We start from the raw sequence: 19,177 nt of genomic DNA on the forward strand, positions 1-19,177 counted from the left end.
CGAACATACAGATCAAACACACACACACTAAGGCAGATGCACAACCGCAAAACCTTTGGGGTCAATGGACAAAAAGATGTTGTTAACTGTAGAGTCTAGGAGCCCCAGATGTGGAGGAATTTATGGCGTAAGATTGCTTAGCAAAGCCGATTAAAACAAAATTTACAATTTAATCCAGTCGTGAACTTCAGAAAGTTCCCCTGCTGTTGCAACCTTTGGCCTACATTCATCTCAGTTTGAGTTCGGGCTCTGTCTCACCTGCTCTGGTGTCTTGCTGCTGCGTAACTTTCTAGGAAACTGCTGCAAAGATTGTGTAAAAGGAAAAAAAACACAGGGAGAGGAAGGAAGCTGATTGATAATCTTAAGAGCCCCTGGAATGCTTTAGAGTAAACCACACTAATCCCTTCAACGTCAAAGCATACTTGAGTATTTCCATTTTTATCTGTCTATCTATCCCGCTGCTCTCTTTCTGTCTTCATTTACTTTGGCTGCAGAAATATGTCTGGAATGTACGTGTGTGTGTGTGTGTGTGTGTGTGTGTGTGGGTTTATGGGGTTTGTCAGGTGCATTAGATGCACATGCAAATCTCGTCAAAGGTTATGTTTGTGTGACGCAGGTCACACATAAACGCAGGTTGACGCAGGTTTTCTGTGTGAGAGCAATAACCGGTAAAGGGAGATGGGTGACTCTTTGGGCATACACAAATCTTTGCACAAGCTGTCATCTCTGTCTGGGCAAGTGTGTAGGCAGCATGAGCAGAGAGTTGGGTTTCACAACACTGAAGCAGGGAGGTTTGCATGTGGTTTATACCTCCACCTCTCCACCCCACTTGTTTTCCATCTGCCCGTCTCGTTCCCTCCCTCCCCTGTCTGTGTGTTTGTTACCTGACTCTCAGGTATGCCAGGAACTCGACCTCCCTCCTTTTCCTTCTTTTGGCAGCTGGGATGCATGTACCCCCTTCTCCCACCCCCTCCCTTTTTTCTCTCATGCTGCAAACATTGCCTTCTTTTAACTGACACCATAGAAAAGTACAATAACACAACAGCAATGTCGAGAACATTAATATTTCTACATATTAAGCTGTTGCTTTGAACTAGTTGTATCTTTTGATCATCATTTCTATTGGTTATGCAAAACTGCATTCACCAAAGTAATTGCTAAGATCTTGAAACATGGTGACATCCCAACAAAGTCTGAGGGGACAGGAAAATCAACTGTCAGATGCTCAGATAGGTTGTAAATAAACAAATAATTTAGCTAGATCTAGCTATCTAAGCCACTTTGTTTGGAGGTGCAATGGAAAGCACACTCAAAATGTTTGCATTAATCCCTCGCCGCACAGGAAAAGTCGCATTAACTATGCCAAGTCAGTTGACGGTGACAAACCCACAGAGAGTTATCTCCCAACTCAGCAGTTCTCCTCGGCTGTAGGCGAGACTTTCAGCTCATTGTTTTGTTTTTTACTGCTTGCAACTTCACTTTTTTGGTTCACTCTCATCAAGCAACCTTTTCAACAAAAAAAAAAAACCCCACCGTACGCTACCTGCTCATCACCAAACGGTGGACAGACAAAGTGAACTACTAGATGGTGAACACAGTGGAATATTTAGTCGCTAAAGACACGGCTACTTTTTCTCAGCATTTGGTAGACACCAGACCAGAACTAAAAATAGAGGGTGAATATTGGTTTTGCATATGAAGCACTACCCCAAATAAATGCTAATGTTGCTCCATGTCTGTTGGGCAATATAAATAAAATTAACTTGGCATATGTAAATATCCAATATTCCACATCACAAATTTGTATAAAACTTTATAATCTATGCAGCATATGACCCTTAGACCATCAATTCATAAAAGGAAAAACTCCTAACTGAAAAAAATTGGCAAAACTGCAGGAAGAGCAACAGAGAAGGGATCCCTCATCCAGGACAATAAAAAGAAATAATGGCCAAAACTACAAAAATTAGACATAATAAAGTATTCTTTCAGTCTTTGAACCTGATGTAGCTGCACCACGGTGTCGTTTAAGTGATATAAAGTTCAGTTTGATTATGTCTGAGGGCTGCTCTCATGGAGCAAAGGAAGCACATGAACCTTCAGTGAACTCAGTGAGGGTGTGTTTGAGTATACTCATAGCCACGCTTCATCATGCTCTGCGTTATTGTCGGTTTTTCAAGTCACTTTGGAATCTGGACCCAAAATGGAGAAATGCTGCTGCTGGGGGATGTGTTCCACAGGCCAGATGTGAGGGATTCCTGTATCATTAACAGTCTGCTGCAGTGGATGCAGATAACCCCCTGACACTGACTCGCTGTTAACATTTCCCACACCGCAAAGCTTCTCCTAACTAAGGCAACAAATCATTTTGGCTTTTAGATAAGTGGGCTCTGAGAAATGATGATGATACATTCAACATGTCAAATATCAAGGTCTAAAACCTTCTTTTTTTGCACCACTTGCCTTTAAATGATCCACCCTGGATTTCTGTATACAATGTGTTTAAAGTAATTGATTCATTTAAGATAAGGGCCCAGGTACACAATACACAAAAGGGGCTTTTCAAACATAAACACTTGCTGCTTTTCTCAGTTTTATACTGATTATAAATGGACTATCTTTGGTTTTGGACAAGTTATCAATTGAAATGATAATCAACAGATTAATCCACAATAAAATTAATAATTAATTGCAGCCTTACTAAGAAAAAAACATGGCTCTCTAACATGAAGTTGTTCTAGCCTACTTTCCAGCCTTTTTGTTGTTTTTATTGGCATGTGGTGCTGATACCAGCGCTTTGACTGGTAGTAACACCATCCAGCTCTCTTTTTCACTCACAACATTATCAACCTTTTCCTCCCCTCTGGCTCTCTGCACAGTTCAAGGTTGTCACACAGAACAGGAAGCTTACAAGTGTTTCCTCATGACATCCTCTTGGACTAATCTCCCGCTTGGTGTAATGCTGTAATGGAGGGCTTGTCGTACTTGCTGTCATTATACACTCTCCGTCTTTGTTTTCATTCTCTCCCCTCTGATTATGTTTTGCTCTGCCTTATTGTGCATGTGTGGTTTGAGTACTCCTGTGCTAAGTTTTGGTGGGAGATCACACAATACATGGAAATATCCACAAACCCTCTACCAAGAATATGATTTTCATTGGCGGGCTGGTTCAGCGTTCAGAGCCAAGGCTCTAGTGTGGGGCTAACGAGAAACACTGCTCTCTGTCAGCGGTCTGTGGCCAAATAAAATCTAGTTACATTCTAGTGCTTATCCCTCAGGCTTTATTTGTTGCTTTTTACCCAGAGACTTTTTAAGATGAAGACAAGATAGTCAAGGCCCCCAAACCACAAGTTCTGCTGAACATCACTATTGCCATTTATATTCCCAGAAACCGTTACATCCTAGTCATAAAATTATGTTGTTTTTTTTCCCTCTTCACTATTCTCCTCTTGGTCTTATTCCCAGACGATCTCATCTCTCTAAATTAATGTAGCTTCTTGTCAGTTTTCTACCTCCTGTGTCTCTTACTGCTTCTCTATCCCTCTCCTCCATTCAGTCCTTTTACTTTCTGTCTCTGGTGAAATAAATCATAGCAGAGTGACGCACTTCTTCATGGAAACACTTGTTCTCTCACCAAAGCCTCCAACAGATGTGGTTTATCAAGTGTCTGCCACAAACACTGAAAGCTACAGTGAATGACTCTTTTCTTACCAAACGCATAATGTGCATAATGCTCTCTTGTAACAAAGTAATGAATGTTTTCAATCCCTCTCTTCTCTGAGTTTCATTTATTTTTGAAGCAGTTTATTTAATAAAATTTAATAAGGCTGATTTGATTTTTCCCCCATCTGGAATCAATAAGTTAATAGATTTTCCATCCTAAAGGAGTCGATGCAAATCATTCCTGTGTCTGTGACAGCTTAACTGTAACCTATAAAGTGTGCATTTACAGTATAGATAAAATTGGTGCACACACTGTCGCACACACACAAACATGTAAAAGACATACACATAATTTATCACATTAATCTCATTTCTTTCCTGACATGCTTCCTAGTCACATTTCATTATTATCCTTTTGATTGAATTAGATGTTAAGAGGGTTAGCTGTTGGTCGTTGTGTCCTACACACAGGGATCATACAGACACAGGGTGGATGAAACTGGTTTGGATTTGAACTTACTTTTGGCCTCATCCCCAGTTGTAGCAGCAAATGATACTCTTGTGGGATATCACTTAAAACAAATAGATCTTTAGTATAGATTTGACCATTTTATTATTCTAATAAACCCCTAAATTAAACCAAACTATCCTCTAATTTACATTGTCAAGTTCTCTGATTTCCCCCCTCTTTCTCTCTCTTAGTAAATCTGCGAAAGCAAAAAACAGATCACTCAAAAAACAAGACACATTTGAAAAGAAAGTCATTCAATTTACAGTTAATCTTGGACATGTTTTATTGGTTAAGTTATGAAATTAAGTTGTTTGGTTTTTTTTTCACTTCAAACACGTCTTTGCATGGAGCTTTAGTTCACCTGTTGGTCTATATTAAAGCAAAAAATGATTTATTTTGTATTTCAGTGCTAGGCTGGTTCAGCTGTTACTAATATAGCGTGAGTTGTCAGCATGTGGCTGCATGGACAGAATGCATTACATGGACCTAAGGGAGAAAATCAAGTCTTTATTTTAAGCACTTAAAGGCTTTATTGGTCCTCTCTGGTGGTCGCAAAATGCTTATGAAGCTTTATACTCAAGCTGGACACTTAAATAAATACTGAAACACAGGAAGGAAACATCATGTCAAGTCTCGTACATTTTACTTAGTTTAGCTTTTGAATTCATCCAAGTGTCACATGGCTGCTTCTTGTTGCATTTTCACTACAAACTAAAAGAAACAGAATGCACTTAAATATCTGAAAGCCCACCTTTTTGGTGGCGTACATGTAGCTATTTTTTTTTTTTTTCTGCTTCCAGAGTTCAAATGACACTGTTCCCACCAGGCTAAGCTGACTGCACTAAATGGGAAAATATACCAGAAATTGTTGAAGTTACGTGTGAAATCAGCCTCTAAAATTCTACTTTTGGCTCACCATCAAGTGTTTTAGTGCAATGGTGCTACACACATGCGCACAGTGCCACACACACACACACACACCAAGTAACAGGAAACCCTATCTTAACAAGGCCGTCATTCCAGGTGGACTATTTGCTTTGTTTGGAGCCCGTTCAAGAGGCCTGCGTATAGGGCTGTCCGTATCAGAGGCCTGCTGTCTCTGAGAGCCCTTACAGTGAACCTTTTCTCAATACAGTGTTACTGTTCAGACAGAAACACGGTCAGACTCACCTCTCATTCCCACGATTCCTTGGAGATGTCTGGATGAATGCACATGTATCCTCTCTACCTCTTTGTAATTTTTGCAAAACAACTTTACATACACGAGTGATGAATGTAGATAGGTGACTGGCTCAGGATCAGGTCAGCTACCACCAACTGCACTGCCTATTTTAATTTCTTTCTCCAGTGGATGCAGAGACCTTTACTTAAAGAGCACAAAGACAAAATGGAAAAAAAATAATTGTTTAATCACGATCCGCTTGCATTCTTACCTTGCACTCTTTAGCTTATTGTCAGAGATTTTTGAAATGGTGTAGCTGTGTTTTCTTCTGCTCCGTTTAAAAACTTCCCGTTTCATCCCAGTGACAGAAGCTGGTTTTGGAGCGGACATTGGCATGGAGAAGTTCTTCAACATCAAGTGTCGGGCTTCAGGGCTGAGGCCAGACGTGGTGGTGCTGGTTGCAACTGTCCGAGCATTAAAGATGCATGGCGGCGGCCCAAATGTAAGTTAACGCAACACAGTCAGCTGAGATGTGTTTGCTCTCCATAATGCAGCCTTAGAACATAATTTCTAGCAGTATCGCATATAGCTTTTACTAAGGCTCAATGAGATAGGGAAATAATCTTATTGCCCTTTTTTTGTGATTCACTATGCATTTTTTTTCCTTTATAGTTCCTTAACTTCAGTCTTCAGCCTTATCTTCAGTCAACGTATAAACTGCTCTTATCTGTAGGCATAAATGTTATGATATTAGATGAACACGTTGAGCGTATGGCAGTGACTGCACAAGGACGGGTGATTCGGACCCTCTGGTTGGTTAGATTGTGCAGCAATAAAAACACACAACGCAAAAGCTGAGATTTAAAACGTCTATTGTGTTCTATTACTTTGCGATTTGTTTGTATTTGATTAATCATCCACCCCTAGCTTTTACCCATACGTTTTCTCTGGCGTAGTGGAATTGAATTATCAGTGGCTAATTGTTTTCAACTACCTCAACTGGCATGTGACACTGTTACACACAGTCTCCACCGCCCCACATAAACAGTAACTTGCTTCGCATGAAGGGGCCTCAAGAGCTTTAACTCAGTAAAAGTTCATTAATCAGCCACTGAAAGTTATCTGTGTGCGTTCTCAACTGCAGTACAAACAACAGATGCATACAATGCACCACATCACAAGGTTACCTCGTCCATGTGGTACAACTTATTAACCAACCATTCAGTGATTCGTCAGTTTTTCTACCTGTATGCTGACACACCTCCATACAGTAGATCACCTTCAGTACATGTGCACATTCCAAACAAGAAAGCCATTTAAAAGCCAGACAGCATTTCTGAATGTGATTATAATACTGATGTGTGTGTGATTATTTGTTTTCTTTGTGACTTTCTTTTGTGTTTTCAGGTTTCAGCAGGAACGCCTCTTCCCAGAGAGTACATTGATGAGGTAAGAGCCATATAGATATGCAGAAATCCACCCAAATATACACAAAAATAAGCATAGCCACTGATTAAAAAGAAACATGAGGGACATTTGACAAGTATGACGAGTAAATAAGACAAGTATGTGTAAACATTTTTGAGTTGAGAAGTTTGTGGGTTGTTACTTTGCTTCCAATCAAGTTAAAATAATTGGCTGTGCCAGTTTAATTAGTAATAAATGTGGTAGTGGTAAATGTCAGGGTGGTTGTAGGAAATGTAAAGACTTTTAAACTCATTGGCCAATGTAAGACTCCAATTCTAAAACATCATGTGCTCATGAACATAACACTGTCTGGTAGTGTGTCTGCATGTTGTGTTTTTGAGTGAACTGAAATGGCAGTCCTGCATCACCTTGAGTGGCCATACAGCATCCTCTTTGTGGTCCTCGACATTCCCAACACTCCCTTAGGGCCTCTTACAACCCTTACCCTCTGTAAAGATGTGAAAGATCTACGTGGAGATGAGTTGCTGCACGCTTGCATACAGTTCGCACAATATTGCGTATCACTTATCCAATCCTTTATACTGGCTTTGTGTGTGAGCCTGGAAATCGGCCATCATTTGACACATTTATAGAGATTTGTGTGTGATGTAATAAAGGAAGTTTCAGATTGTATTCCCCCTATCTGCCTCTGGCCTCCAGCCGTATTCTCACAGACATTTAACTCCCCACCTATATGCATAAGTACTTATGCACCCACTAACATGGTTAAGGGCACTTATTCGATTAGCAACACAAATAGGTGGTTTCCGGGTATTTGGGCCCAGGCAGAGAGGAGGTGGGAGTCTTTTTGTGTGTGTGTGTGTGTGTGTGTGTGTGTGTATGTGTGTGTATGTGTGCGCGTGCATTCATGCTCATATCTGGCTAGAATCACTGGCCTTTCAGGCAGGTTCAGCTGAGTAAATAATGAAGCAGTATAGCTTAATTGTGAAGCCTGTAACGAGAACCAGAAGTACTGGGGGAAACAGAACCAGGGAAATGAATTTATGGGACCTGTATGGTTGTACTGCTCTGAGCCTGGAGCTGCATGCACATGTACACACACACACACACACACACGCTGGGCAAGATTGGATTACTGCGGTCAAACTTGGAGTAGCTCAATGATACACTGCTAATGTGCTTTGGAATAGCTGGTCTTCTGCACATACCAATATTCAGTGTGAGACTGACAACTGAAAACTGCACACAGTAGGATACTACGAGTCTTATGTTAGGGTTTTTCCATAGAAGGGAGATTCGTGTGTGAGGTTAAACTTATTGTCGATAACAAGGCAGATGATGAATGCCATGAATTCTGATTTCTTTATTTGGACAACAAGCTAAATTGGTAAATAGGAAATGAAACAATTTGAAGTAAGTGTTCGCTGGACAAACCAAGGAGTTTGCATAGATACAGCTTGAAGGACAAAACAGGAAATCCCAGAGATCTACCACTTTTTTCCCTGTTGTGCTGAGAGTGTAATTAGACATTTCCTCAGTATCAGGTGAGACACCAAGCTGTTTCTTAGCATCTCATTCTGCTTTTCTTTAAGAATTCTACATAATATTTTTTGCCATTTTTAATTGTAACTCAAGAATTTTTGACATTAGAGGTATATAAGTCAGATTTTTTTGACAATGTCTTTGGTCAGAATCTATATCTAGTGTTAAATTGCACAGCAGTGTCAGTGTTATTTATGGCTGTAAAACATGAATCCTTTCTTTACTTTTTATGCTGTACAAACAGTCCCCTTTCAAAATGTGCCTGTTTGAAGCAGCCTGATTGCTTGACTGCTGGTACTGCTACTTGCAGCTTTTTTGAGAACAGCTCCTCAAACTAAACTTTTTCTTAACCTTGTAATACCCAGCTTTTTATATCTGGTCATTGCTAATGGCTAGATATTTGGGACCAGGCTATTTCCAGGAACATCATTCCACAATATCGCTTTTATTTAGCTTCAGTTTGGCATTGGTTTCTAAGTTCTCTCTTTTCTTTATTTGTTTGTACTGCACCAAGTAACAGAGAATAAGCTGTACTCAACATGCCATTGGGTAGTGTAACAGCTAATAGGGGTCCCCTCTCAATCCACTACACAATGGGTACTTCTAGTGGTAGTAACGCACTAATACTTATGTTCTGTAGATCTAAAAAGTTGCGCTCGACACTGCACCTTCTTGGGTCCTCAGCAGTACTCTTGCCAAGTGTGAAGTCAATCTGATGATCGATTGTCGGGGGAATTTTTTTTTTTTTAAGCAGTCCAATGAATAAAACCAGTCTTGTTGCTGTGAGGGACAGGTGAAATCATTTTAGAGGTGATTCAGTTTATAGTTAGTTGAAATTACCATAATACATTTCTGACCTTTCCTTTGTTTTTTGTGTCTCTTTCTCTAGAATCTGAGCCTAGCTGCAGGTGGTTGCCATAGCAATCTCAGGAAGCAGATCCAAATAGCACACCTGTTTGGGGTACCAGTCGTGGTGGCCCTCAATGTCTTCAAGTAAGATGCATGCAGACAAAACCATCCACAAAAACACCACACCACCAACTTACAGTAAATATACAATAAATGGATAGACTTAACAGTTGTAATGTAATAGTCCGTTTTTTTCCTTAGGTCTACAAAAGCACCATTTTCATCTTGTCTCTAACGTATCCCTTGATGATCCTTTAGGACAGACACTCAGGCAGAGATTGACCTTGTGTGTCAGATAGCAAAAGACTGCGGAGCATTTGAGGCCGTGCCGTGTCACCACTGGGCGCAGGGCGGGCGAGGTTCCTTAGAGCTGGCTCGGGCTGTGAACGAGGCTGCCAGCAGACCCAGCAACTTCCAGTTCCTGTACAACATAGAGGTAAGAGCAGATGCACTACATGGAACATCTGTATTGTGTGTGCAGACCATGATTAAAGTTGGACCATGGCCTGCTTCCACCACTGCCTTGTCAGCCTCTACACATACATCATTCTGCACAGAGAGGCTCAAATATTGAGCCTTTATGAACATAGCATTGTTCTAAAAGACACGTTGATTTGATGCCTTTTGTTTTAATGCTGCATAATAGGCAGTTGTCATCATCCCCATTTCTGCTTTCTGAGTATTGGGTACCTTCTGTTTGCCTTAAATAATGATGTTTTTTTTCACAATATTCTCTGTCTATGCTCCAAAAGAAAACATCAGCTGGTTTGAGTTAGTGAGTTTAGGAAGTTGTGACTTACATTAACTGACCCTGCTGCTCTGGCGTGTGTGTGTATGCATGTGCCTGCACAACAACAGTCCAACAATAGGTCCAGTACTAAGTTAATAAATCTAATTTTAAGTACAATGAAATAAGTCCAGTGAAATTACTTAATAGGGCGAAGGACCACAGGACCTTTACAAAGTGTGGAATATTGGAGTCATCGATAAGCATATCAGATTAAGTCTGGTCTGGTACAATTTAGTGAATTCATCAAACGGTAGACTTTATCCTATTATTACTCTTGAATAGATCTTGTAGTTCTAAGTTGCAAGGGTTCAGATAACTTCATAGACTTTACTCAAGTCCAGAACACAGCTTATGTTGCATGCATGAAAGCACATGTTGGAACAGACGAACAAGACAGAAAAGCTTTAGTTTTCCTTCACTTTGCAAATCTCAGGTGAGATCGCATGTTCTTTTATGATCTTATGATTGTCACAAAGGAAATCTAGAAATCTGATGGACAGTTCGAGGCCTATAAAGATGATTTAAAAAAATTTAAAAAAAGCCTCCTGACAAGCTACAGCTCAGGAGATCGGTGTCTCTACAGAATCAAGTGAAATACCAAGCAGAAGATTTCTCAATCTCTGACATATTTAAAAAAAAAAAAAAATTTAAATGATGGCCAATCTGTCAATAATTAACATGTGGTGCGGTCCTGTTGACACCATGGTGCACATCCTATGTGACTGTAGGTGTTCCCTACAGGGAGTCAAACATCTTGAATGATTTAATTCAATCTGTGTAGCTCCTTTTTAACCCTGACATGTCATTGATGTGTATTCGCTAAATCTAATTTCCTCAAGTATCCCCTTTGACCGGAGTGCTCGTGTGTTTCCACCTACCTCCAATGCTTTCCCGTAGATGCCGATAGTGGAGAAGATCAGAACAATCGCACAAAAAGTGTATGGAGCTGATGACATTGAGCTGTCCCCAGAGGCCAAGACCAAGATAGATTACTACAATCAACAGGTGAGATCACTGCTGCTGCAGCAACGTCTGACTCGCCTACTGACAGCTCATCTCCTGCTTCTGTCTCTCACACACACACACTCACTCTCACACACATATTAACGACTTTCCTTGTTGTTTCCTATAACCAGGGCTATGGTTCATTGCCCATCTGCATGGCCAAGACTCACCTGTCTCTGTCCCACATGCCAGACAAGAAGGGTGCACCCACTGGATTTGTGCTGCCAATCAGAGAAGTTCGCGCTAGCATCGGGGCTGGCTTCATCTACCCGCTTGTGGGAACGGTGCGTACTCCCAGTAGTCTGATACAGTTCAGAGCAGTAATTTACTGTGTGTCTGATATGTTTGTGCAATCACTGCATCATAACAGTGTAGAAATTATATGTACATGACTCCTGATCCTGACAGCCCTGCTACTGTCCTGGTCCTTCCAGGTGGTGTTTCTATTTCTCCTCGGTCCTCTTCCTTCCCCTGCGTTTGTCTTTTCAGAATCAGAATCAGAATTCCTTTAATAATCCCCAGGGGCAAATTGCTTTTTGTTACACACAGCTCCAAAAGAATAAGAATAAACTTCAAACACAAAAGTAAATCAGGGGAGTCCAGAGTCCAGGGTCCTCTCCTCTCTGGTGAAACAGTTCCCCTACTGGGTGAACATGGGCAGTGCCTTTGCCATGGTGACATGGTTGAAGACAGAGATAGCAGTGAGTGCACTCTGCCATAGCCCGGGTACAGACTCTACACCAGAGTGGATGACGTCACACGCCGAAGTCGGGTTGGCAGAAGGAGGAATGTAAACAGTTACCATGACAACATGTGAAAACTCCCGTGGCAGGCAACGTGGACGAAGACCAACAGCAAACAGTTCAATGCCCGGGCTGCAGATGCGCTCCTTGATAGTAATATGAGCAGGATTGCACCACCTGTTGTTCACTAGAGCCCCCCTCCTTTCTGCTTACTGCTCCTGGTGCAGTCCCTGTCGGCCCGAACAGTTTGGAAGCCACCAATAGAAACATTGTCGTCGGGAATGTCCTGATGCAGCCATGTCTCCAAAAAGCACACCAGACTGCACTCCCGGTGCTCCATCTGACTCCTGGCTAACGCTGCTAGCTCCTCCATCTTGTTTACCAGCAATCTCACGTTGCCCATAGTAACGATGGGGAGACAGGGTTTATATTTCTTTTCCTCCATACGCCTCCGTTGTCTCCTTCTGGTTTCTCTCCTCCGCTGGTTCTTTTTTCCTCTGCAACCTCAGTGTGTTTTCCTCCACAATTCTTCTGGAATTTGAAGATCTCGTGGTCAAGATGCCAGCAGGTTTCAGAGCGATCAGCTGATCACTTGTGTAGCCAAAACGGCTACCAACAGCCATATGTTTACTGCACCCGGCAGAGTTAAAGTAGTACTTTCACAGCAAAGAGATGACAAGAGCTCTCTCCACCAGCATGTATTGGAGAGGGAACGTCTTAAAAACTTTTAACGCGGCTTATATTTTGGCCCTGTTTCCTGCTTTTTTTCTGACAACCATATTACTGCGCTGGTTAGAGTTGAGCTGGGCCGGCTGGAGCCTCTTGGTTGATGATGGGCCGGGCAGGAAGGAAGCGGCTTCCTGAGCGATTTTGCTTCCTGCTGTTTCACCAGTGTGCCCTGAGGGCCCAGCTTTGATAGGCTGAGGCAGAGGTGTCAAACACCGGGCATGCTGGGAATGCAGCGGTGTCTTGGTATGGCTTCTGTCCAGTCTCCCAACCTTGCCTTTGATCCGCTGCAGCCGACAGAGCCACTGGCACGTTGACAACCCTTGAACTGTGACTCCTAACCCAAAGGAAGTCTCCAAATTGCTCTTTGAACTTGGATTGAATTTTTAAAGGTAGAGAGAGTTGACGGCCCACTCCACCATCAGGTTTGCTTCTGTTTTTAAAGCCTCAGCCAGAAAACAATCTTTAAAACTGTTGAAATTTCCTTTCCTGTACAGTAATAATACCCTCTAGAATCTGAACAGAGAAGCCTAGTTTCATACTGCAGATTTTTAGAAAGTCCTCCAGGCAATTGGAACAGAGTTAAAGAGTGTAATGAGGGCAGGAGTGAGCATCCACACGCTCTCTATTCTCTACTTACACCTGAAAAAAAGTTCATTACATTTGATTAAAAGCTTCAAGTGTATTTTGTTCTTTGTTCGCTCCCTTTGTTTTTTGGGGTTTTTTTTCCTCACTGAAATCTGGCAAAACATTCACACACTCCCAGGTCACACTTGACTCCAAGAGGTAAACGCATCTCGCCAACAAAACGCCAGAGGCGGCGTGGGTGTGAGGGGAGGGGGTTAAGGGTCTTTACAGGGTGAAGAATCAGGAAGGGGCTGATGTCATTCTTCAGATATGTGAGGGAGGGGTCGCAAGCAGAACAATGGATCGCTGTAGAGTTCATATCCCGCCAGAGCTGCCTGCACTGCACCATTAAACCCCAAACAGCTCAGATTTATTGAAACCCCCCTCCTCGGCTGGATATTCGACATAGTCACAACTGGTTAATGTTTAACAAGTTGTAGATTGGCTGTCGGACTGTGATCACAATCAATGAAAGAAAGTGCACAAGATGAAAGTAGACTTTAATTTATTTTGGCCAACTTTGATCACGTTAATGACCCAAAGGCCAACAAGCTCAGTAAATCCAGCCATGAAACTGACCTGTGCCTCAACTGTAGTTTCACTTCAGCTACAGTGAAACTGATGCAAAAACAGGTAAACGGGTTACACGGCATAACAATACCGCCTTGAAATTTTAAGTTCTGTCCCTGTCCATCATCCCAAGAATACACTGCAATTCTATGAACACTTAGTTACATTTAACCAAACAAGACTTGTGTGGCTTTTACAGTGTAATTGTCTGATGTTTACAACTTGTCACTGAAGTTCAAAGTGCTTCCTCTGGGGAAGAGATCAAACTAGACCTGTGAACTCCTGAATCTCATCAATGCAACTCCACTTTTCCATCTACTGGGTCTGTTTTTTTAAATCTCTCAATTGTCTCAGTCAAGAATGCAACTAAATGAACATACAGCCCAACATGAGGAGCATCCTTTTGACTTTTATTAGATTTACACTCTCTCAAATACTTGGATTTCAACATTTACTTCCCTCTTCTGGTCCATTAATCTCAAATGGCACAATAGTTTGCTTTTTTTATTCAATTTCATAATCTTCTCAATCCTCTTCTGTTGAAACCGTGCTTGTTGACCGAGACTCTTCTCCAAAATCAGTGGGGGGTGGAAATCCAGCTACATTGTCTCCTCTAGGGTTTTCCCCGACAAAGACGCATTGTGTTTGGGCATAATAGAGGGACTTATTTGGCCGAGTGGAGTTTCCAACTTTAGCCACGGAGTGTTGTGTGTTTTTGCGAGTGCCAACTTGTTCTCAGGCTGGAGAGGAGGACCAGCAGAACAGCACGCCCTTTGTTACTTTCAAAACCTTGACAGTTCGTCTTCATATTTTAGTATCTATTCATATTCAAATGTGCAGTTTGATACTTTGATTTAATTTTGGGGGGGGACAAGTTTAGAGGTTTTAAGTCGTATCTTGCGGACATAGTCCACTATAGTCCAGTTTGATTTGGGCAAAACGGTCACCCTGGTGAGGGGTGATGGGAGAGTTTTCTTTACTGTAGCCTTAGTTGATGTTATTTAGGACGGTTAGACATGTGCATTGCCATGCTTTGTGACCACATTTAATGGTAATCATAACTAATTTCTGTCTAGGTTGGGCCTGTTTAGAAGCATGAAATATGATCAGTATTGCCTGATTTCCTGTTAATCAGCTGATTTTTATTGCATAATGAATTAATGATGCTTCAGTTTGGCTCTTTAATTACAGTTACAAAACGGAATGACAGTATAAACCCACTGTATGACATTAGTCTACGTCTTAATCTTATCGGCTGTTTGTAAAGGGGCGAGGGCAGGTACAGAACAGAATTAAACACTTTGATATTTAAGTGTAGTACTTAATGAGACACGGCTTCTCATCATTACCTCTGCCAAGGAGATTCTGTTTGTTTGTGGAGGATTACAGGAAAACCTCTGGCCCGATTTTCATGAAACTTGGTGGCAGGGTGCAGCATGAGCCAAGGAAGATTTATTTATTTATTTATTTTTTTTACATTTTGAAGCTGACCCACTCCAGTTTTCAGTCTTTTTTTTTTTTTTATTTGCACAGAAGCATTTATCTCAACTCTTGTAGTTTGCATTTTAAATTGCATCTGTTTGTATATAAACAAAAGTCACATGAGAAATTTGTGATAAACCATCACAAGGAATGGAGTAACTCCTCCGTCATTGTTGTTCTTAATGCTTTAGGCTATGAATAGATTTAAAGGACTCCTAATATATCTCATTTTATTCTGAGTGATCTGTGGCTAGAGCCTTATTGATGGACGTGGTCAGACCAGTGTCGTATAGCAGCAGTCACTGTTGACACCATCCAGCAATAAGAGTGAGCAGTCAGCATCCGGCAGCTCCGTTAGATTGTGTAAAAGCAGGTTCTCCTCATTTTGTCCCTTCGTTTACTTGCAGAGCCGCGTTTCCTCAGACAGGAAATTGGCTGGTCACTTCCCTCTGTCTCATTTCCACTAATGGGCCCATAAAACTGGCGCTGGGTCAGAAGGGGGGAGGCATGCAAAGAATGTCATTCCCTGTCCTAATGAGTGAGATAATTTACTTTTCAGCTTGAAGAGGACGAGCTGGCTGGGTTGTATACAGTTTCTACTGTCAGTTGCTTGTTTTTCCTTCTTGTCTTTATTGAATCTGTCTCAGTACGACTCCACATGGCTCTGCCTGACAGAAGTTGGCTATCAGCTGATCATAGTATTAGGTGTCACACGCGCGCGCACACACATTGTCGAAGTTGACAGGATAAAAAGACGAATCTCTTCAATACGCCAGCCTTTTAGATTTGTTCTGAATAAATATTATGTAACTATTTGTTGGAAGACACTGCTGTTTTTTTCTCTTTGTTATATCCATACAGGAGAACTCAATCCATCAATTTGGGAATCGCTTTTCATTATTTCCTACTTTTGGTTAACCTATTGTAGTCATCAGAAGACTATTTCAGATATTCACTTGCTAATAGAATGATTGCACACCAGAAAGACATTGTGTTCACTGAATGTGCTCCCTGGTGCTCACTTTATTATCAACGATCATCATCAGGTCCTCCATGGGGTAAAATCAAAACTCATTGTGGTTTCTTCTGGCCGTAGTCTTGTGGTAGTCAGTATTACCACTATGACTTTGTGTATAGCCTCTTGACTTTGCCTCATGTCTGTGAGGAAGCCCTTTGTTATCTCTATTTTGACGACAGCGAGAACAAAGCTACCTTTGTCTATGTCTAACTTCATCACTGCTAAAGTGGAGGTTGTCAACACATTGATCACCTGTCTGCCCAGAGTTAAATGAGTTGAGATTATAGTCATTGAACCGGGAGGGGTTGATCTAACTCGGTCTCATTTACGCAAGGTTTGATACCAACTCTTGGTGGACGGTCTTTTGGTGTAGAACAGCTGTGTTGTGGCAAAAGCTTTAATATGAGGTTTTAGTCATTATCTGGATTGTGATCTTACCTTCATATTTGGGTCTGTAGGCACTGGCATTTTTATGAGACTCCAGTTTAAAGATGTGAAAAAAGGCAGAATGTTTGCAGCATAATATTTGTTAGCATTTCAGTTCACTTTTCCCATTAAAGGTGCTTGATAGCAGTGTTGGTGTGAAGATGCAACTTAACATAAAATGTGTCTTTGTTTTACAGAACTCTACTGTTCTCCTCCCAGCCTTTATTTCTGTTTTGATTAATTTGTGATAAAGTGATTCTAATGTTTCAGTTGATTATTTTTTTTGTGCAGCAATCTATAAAAGTGACGCAGTGTGAGAGGTTTTTTTTTCCACTGTTATTCAGTATATCAAAGAATGTGGTGAACAAATATCAGTCAGGGTGTAGTCCCATTCGGCCGCAGCACACTAAAATGGGACTAAATCAGCTAAGGTGTAAACCGTTTTAATAATCTAAAGATGTTTTAAAATGAAAAATGTCTACATGGAAAAACATGAAACAGCTTAATTTTGATTATAATGAGTAGTTTTATTTCTTTGTCTCTTGCTCTGCCTGCCTGTAAAGTTCTCACCCTCTGCTTTCTGGTGTTTCCCTCAGATGAGCACCATGCCTGGTCTGCCTACCCGACCCTGTTTCTACGACATTGACCTTGACCCGGTCACAGAGGAGATCAAAGGGCTCTTCTGAGCATGCTCCAATTAAAGATGCCCATATAGGTATTCTCTCTTAACATCAAATATTCAATAAAATATGCCACCTGGAGGAGCATTCATTGTGAAATTATAAATATTTTGGGGACTTAATTTCCTCCCTGGAGTTTTCAGTTTACTACCTGATTCAGTCGGTGCAGCGGCTCCAGTCTGCGAGGCTACACTCCACCCTCGGTCACAAACCGTTAAAATCGTCTTCCTGTTTTTTTGGGGGGTTTTTTTTTCCCAGGCTCCCTGCTCCCCTCTGCTCCATGCGAGCACCATCAGACTCATCCATCCTCTGTTCGCTATGACAGGAAATGCTGTCTAACTCTTCCCAGCAGCCCAAAGCCACCCTGTATCACACTAACATGTTTTGGAAAAACATCATTAGCTTTATGCTGTATTTGCACGTGTGTAAAATGCCAAAGATGACCTCGTACAGCCATATCATGCATATCATCTACCGTGTGGTGTATGTGTATGCTGTTGACATCTCTGTACAATGTTTTCTATGTATGGAAGAGTCCTGAATTTTACTTTAATATTGTGATTTAACAGTTTTCGTTTTTGTAGAGAAAAAAAAGCTCATGTATTTTGTCAGCATTTTTTTTTTTTTTTATCCATGTGTTAATCTTTTTAACTGAAACAGACAGACAGCTTGTGTATTTATTAACTAAACTGCTGTTGTACGCACAAGATGCCATTATGGTGTTTACATAAGCTCTAGTGTCCTCAGCTGCTGGATGCTGCTAAAAGTGCTCTACTACCCGAGGTCGAATCATTACAAGTTGGACTCATCTTGAAACCATTTTTGAGATATTGTTCAAATATAAAACATTTTTTTCATGAAAAAATGCAAATAGTTTTACCAAGGTGAGCTCTTCATCATCAGTTTAGTTATTTTAATGGCCTGAACAGCAGCTCTTTCGATGGCATTTGCTGTGTGAAATAGCTCCTGCTGTTTTCTCTGATGGTTTGATGCTTTATGTCATTGTTTATGATGTTCGTAGTTAGTCTTAGTTTCGGTGCTCACCTCCATTATAGAGCCTCTTTAAGCTTCATGTGGAGGTTGTGGTAGGTTTACATCCAGAAAGCTGAATGTACAGTGAAATAACAGATGTAACTTAAGCTATAATTAATGTGCACAAGTAACTGAAATTTGCCATGAAAATACATTTAGTATTGTTCTCATTGACAACTGTTGTTAAACACTGCCGCTCAGAGACCAAAAGTGTGTGCCTTTTCAAATAAACTTTTTATTTAATCCAAAACTCTGTGTTTTCACACCCAGCAGTTGACTTGTGGCTGAGCCCATCTGTTGTTTAGACACATGTCCTCCTGTTGTCTCCCGGTTCTCTAAGGAGATGTGTCAAAAAGAAAACTTCCTCTTTCTCTCTCACTGCACTCACATATTAAAACTTTACATTTTCATTATTTTCTTCTGTTTTCCTGCCAAAGTGCAGCTTTACTCCCACAGTGGGAAGTACCTACGTTGGAATCGTGCCTGAAAGCCAACAGTTGGGCCCCCAGCAGCACCCCAGGGTGCAGCATCTGTCATTATGAGGTGTTTGAGTTTGCAACATGGAGCCAACGTACATGTGTGTGCCTGTCATAGCTGGCATTCCACACCTGCTAAGTCTGTTATTCTCTGTGTACACCACGCAGGATCTGGTACTTAAAATACAGTCAACGCTGCAGGAATGCTCTCATTTATACAGTAGTGCTCCAACTGCATATTTAGTGTGTGTGTGTGTGTGTGAGAACCCTCTTGTTTTGAGCCGATGACAGATTTGAAGACAGTGTTGATGAGGAGGGGGGTTCGTCATTGCTTTGTAATGTGCTGGAAAATCCCCGTTTTGCCAAGTTGGAGTTGTTTGTGTTGAG

At 41.3% G+C, this 19,177-nt stretch overlaps 1 protein-coding gene across 2 annotated transcripts in view; it reads left to right on the plus strand.

Moving 5' to 3' along the window:
• The window catches only part of mthfd1l (methylenetetrahydrofolate dehydrogenase (NADP+ dependent) 1 like), a 34,072-nt gene extending 16,267 nt beyond the window's left edge, over window positions 1-17,805 (plus strand). The window contains exons 21-28 of one of the 2 annotated variants that reach the window (XM_070849208.1): window positions 5,699-5,838; window positions 6,744-6,785; window positions 9,196-9,299; window positions 9,474-9,651; window positions 10,903-11,010; window positions 11,142-11,294; window positions 17,199-17,317; window positions 17,541-17,805. In XM_070849208.1, the coding sequence (XP_070705309.1) occupies window positions 5,699-5,838; window positions 6,744-6,785; window positions 9,196-9,299; window positions 9,474-9,651; window positions 10,903-11,010; window positions 11,142-11,294; window positions 17,199-17,288 (815 nt within the window). In that variant the 3' untranslated portion in view covers window positions 17,289-17,317; window positions 17,541-17,805. Of the gene's footprint in view, window positions 1-5,698; window positions 5,839-6,743; window positions 6,786-9,195; window positions 9,300-9,473; window positions 9,652-10,902; window positions 11,011-11,141; window positions 11,295-17,198; window positions 17,390-17,540 lie in introns of those variants that run through there. The other variant, XM_070849207.1, reaches the window with a different exon arrangement.
• The last annotated feature ends 1,372 nt before the right edge of the window (window positions 17,806-19,177 follow it).

Source organism: Pempheris klunzingeri, chromosome 18, assembly GCF_042242105.1.
Source record: "Pempheris klunzingeri isolate RE-2024b chromosome 18, fPemKlu1.hap1, whole genome shotgun sequence".
NCBI classification, from domain to species: domain Eukaryota; kingdom Metazoa; phylum Chordata; class Actinopteri; order Acropomatiformes; family Pempheridae; genus Pempheris; species Pempheris klunzingeri.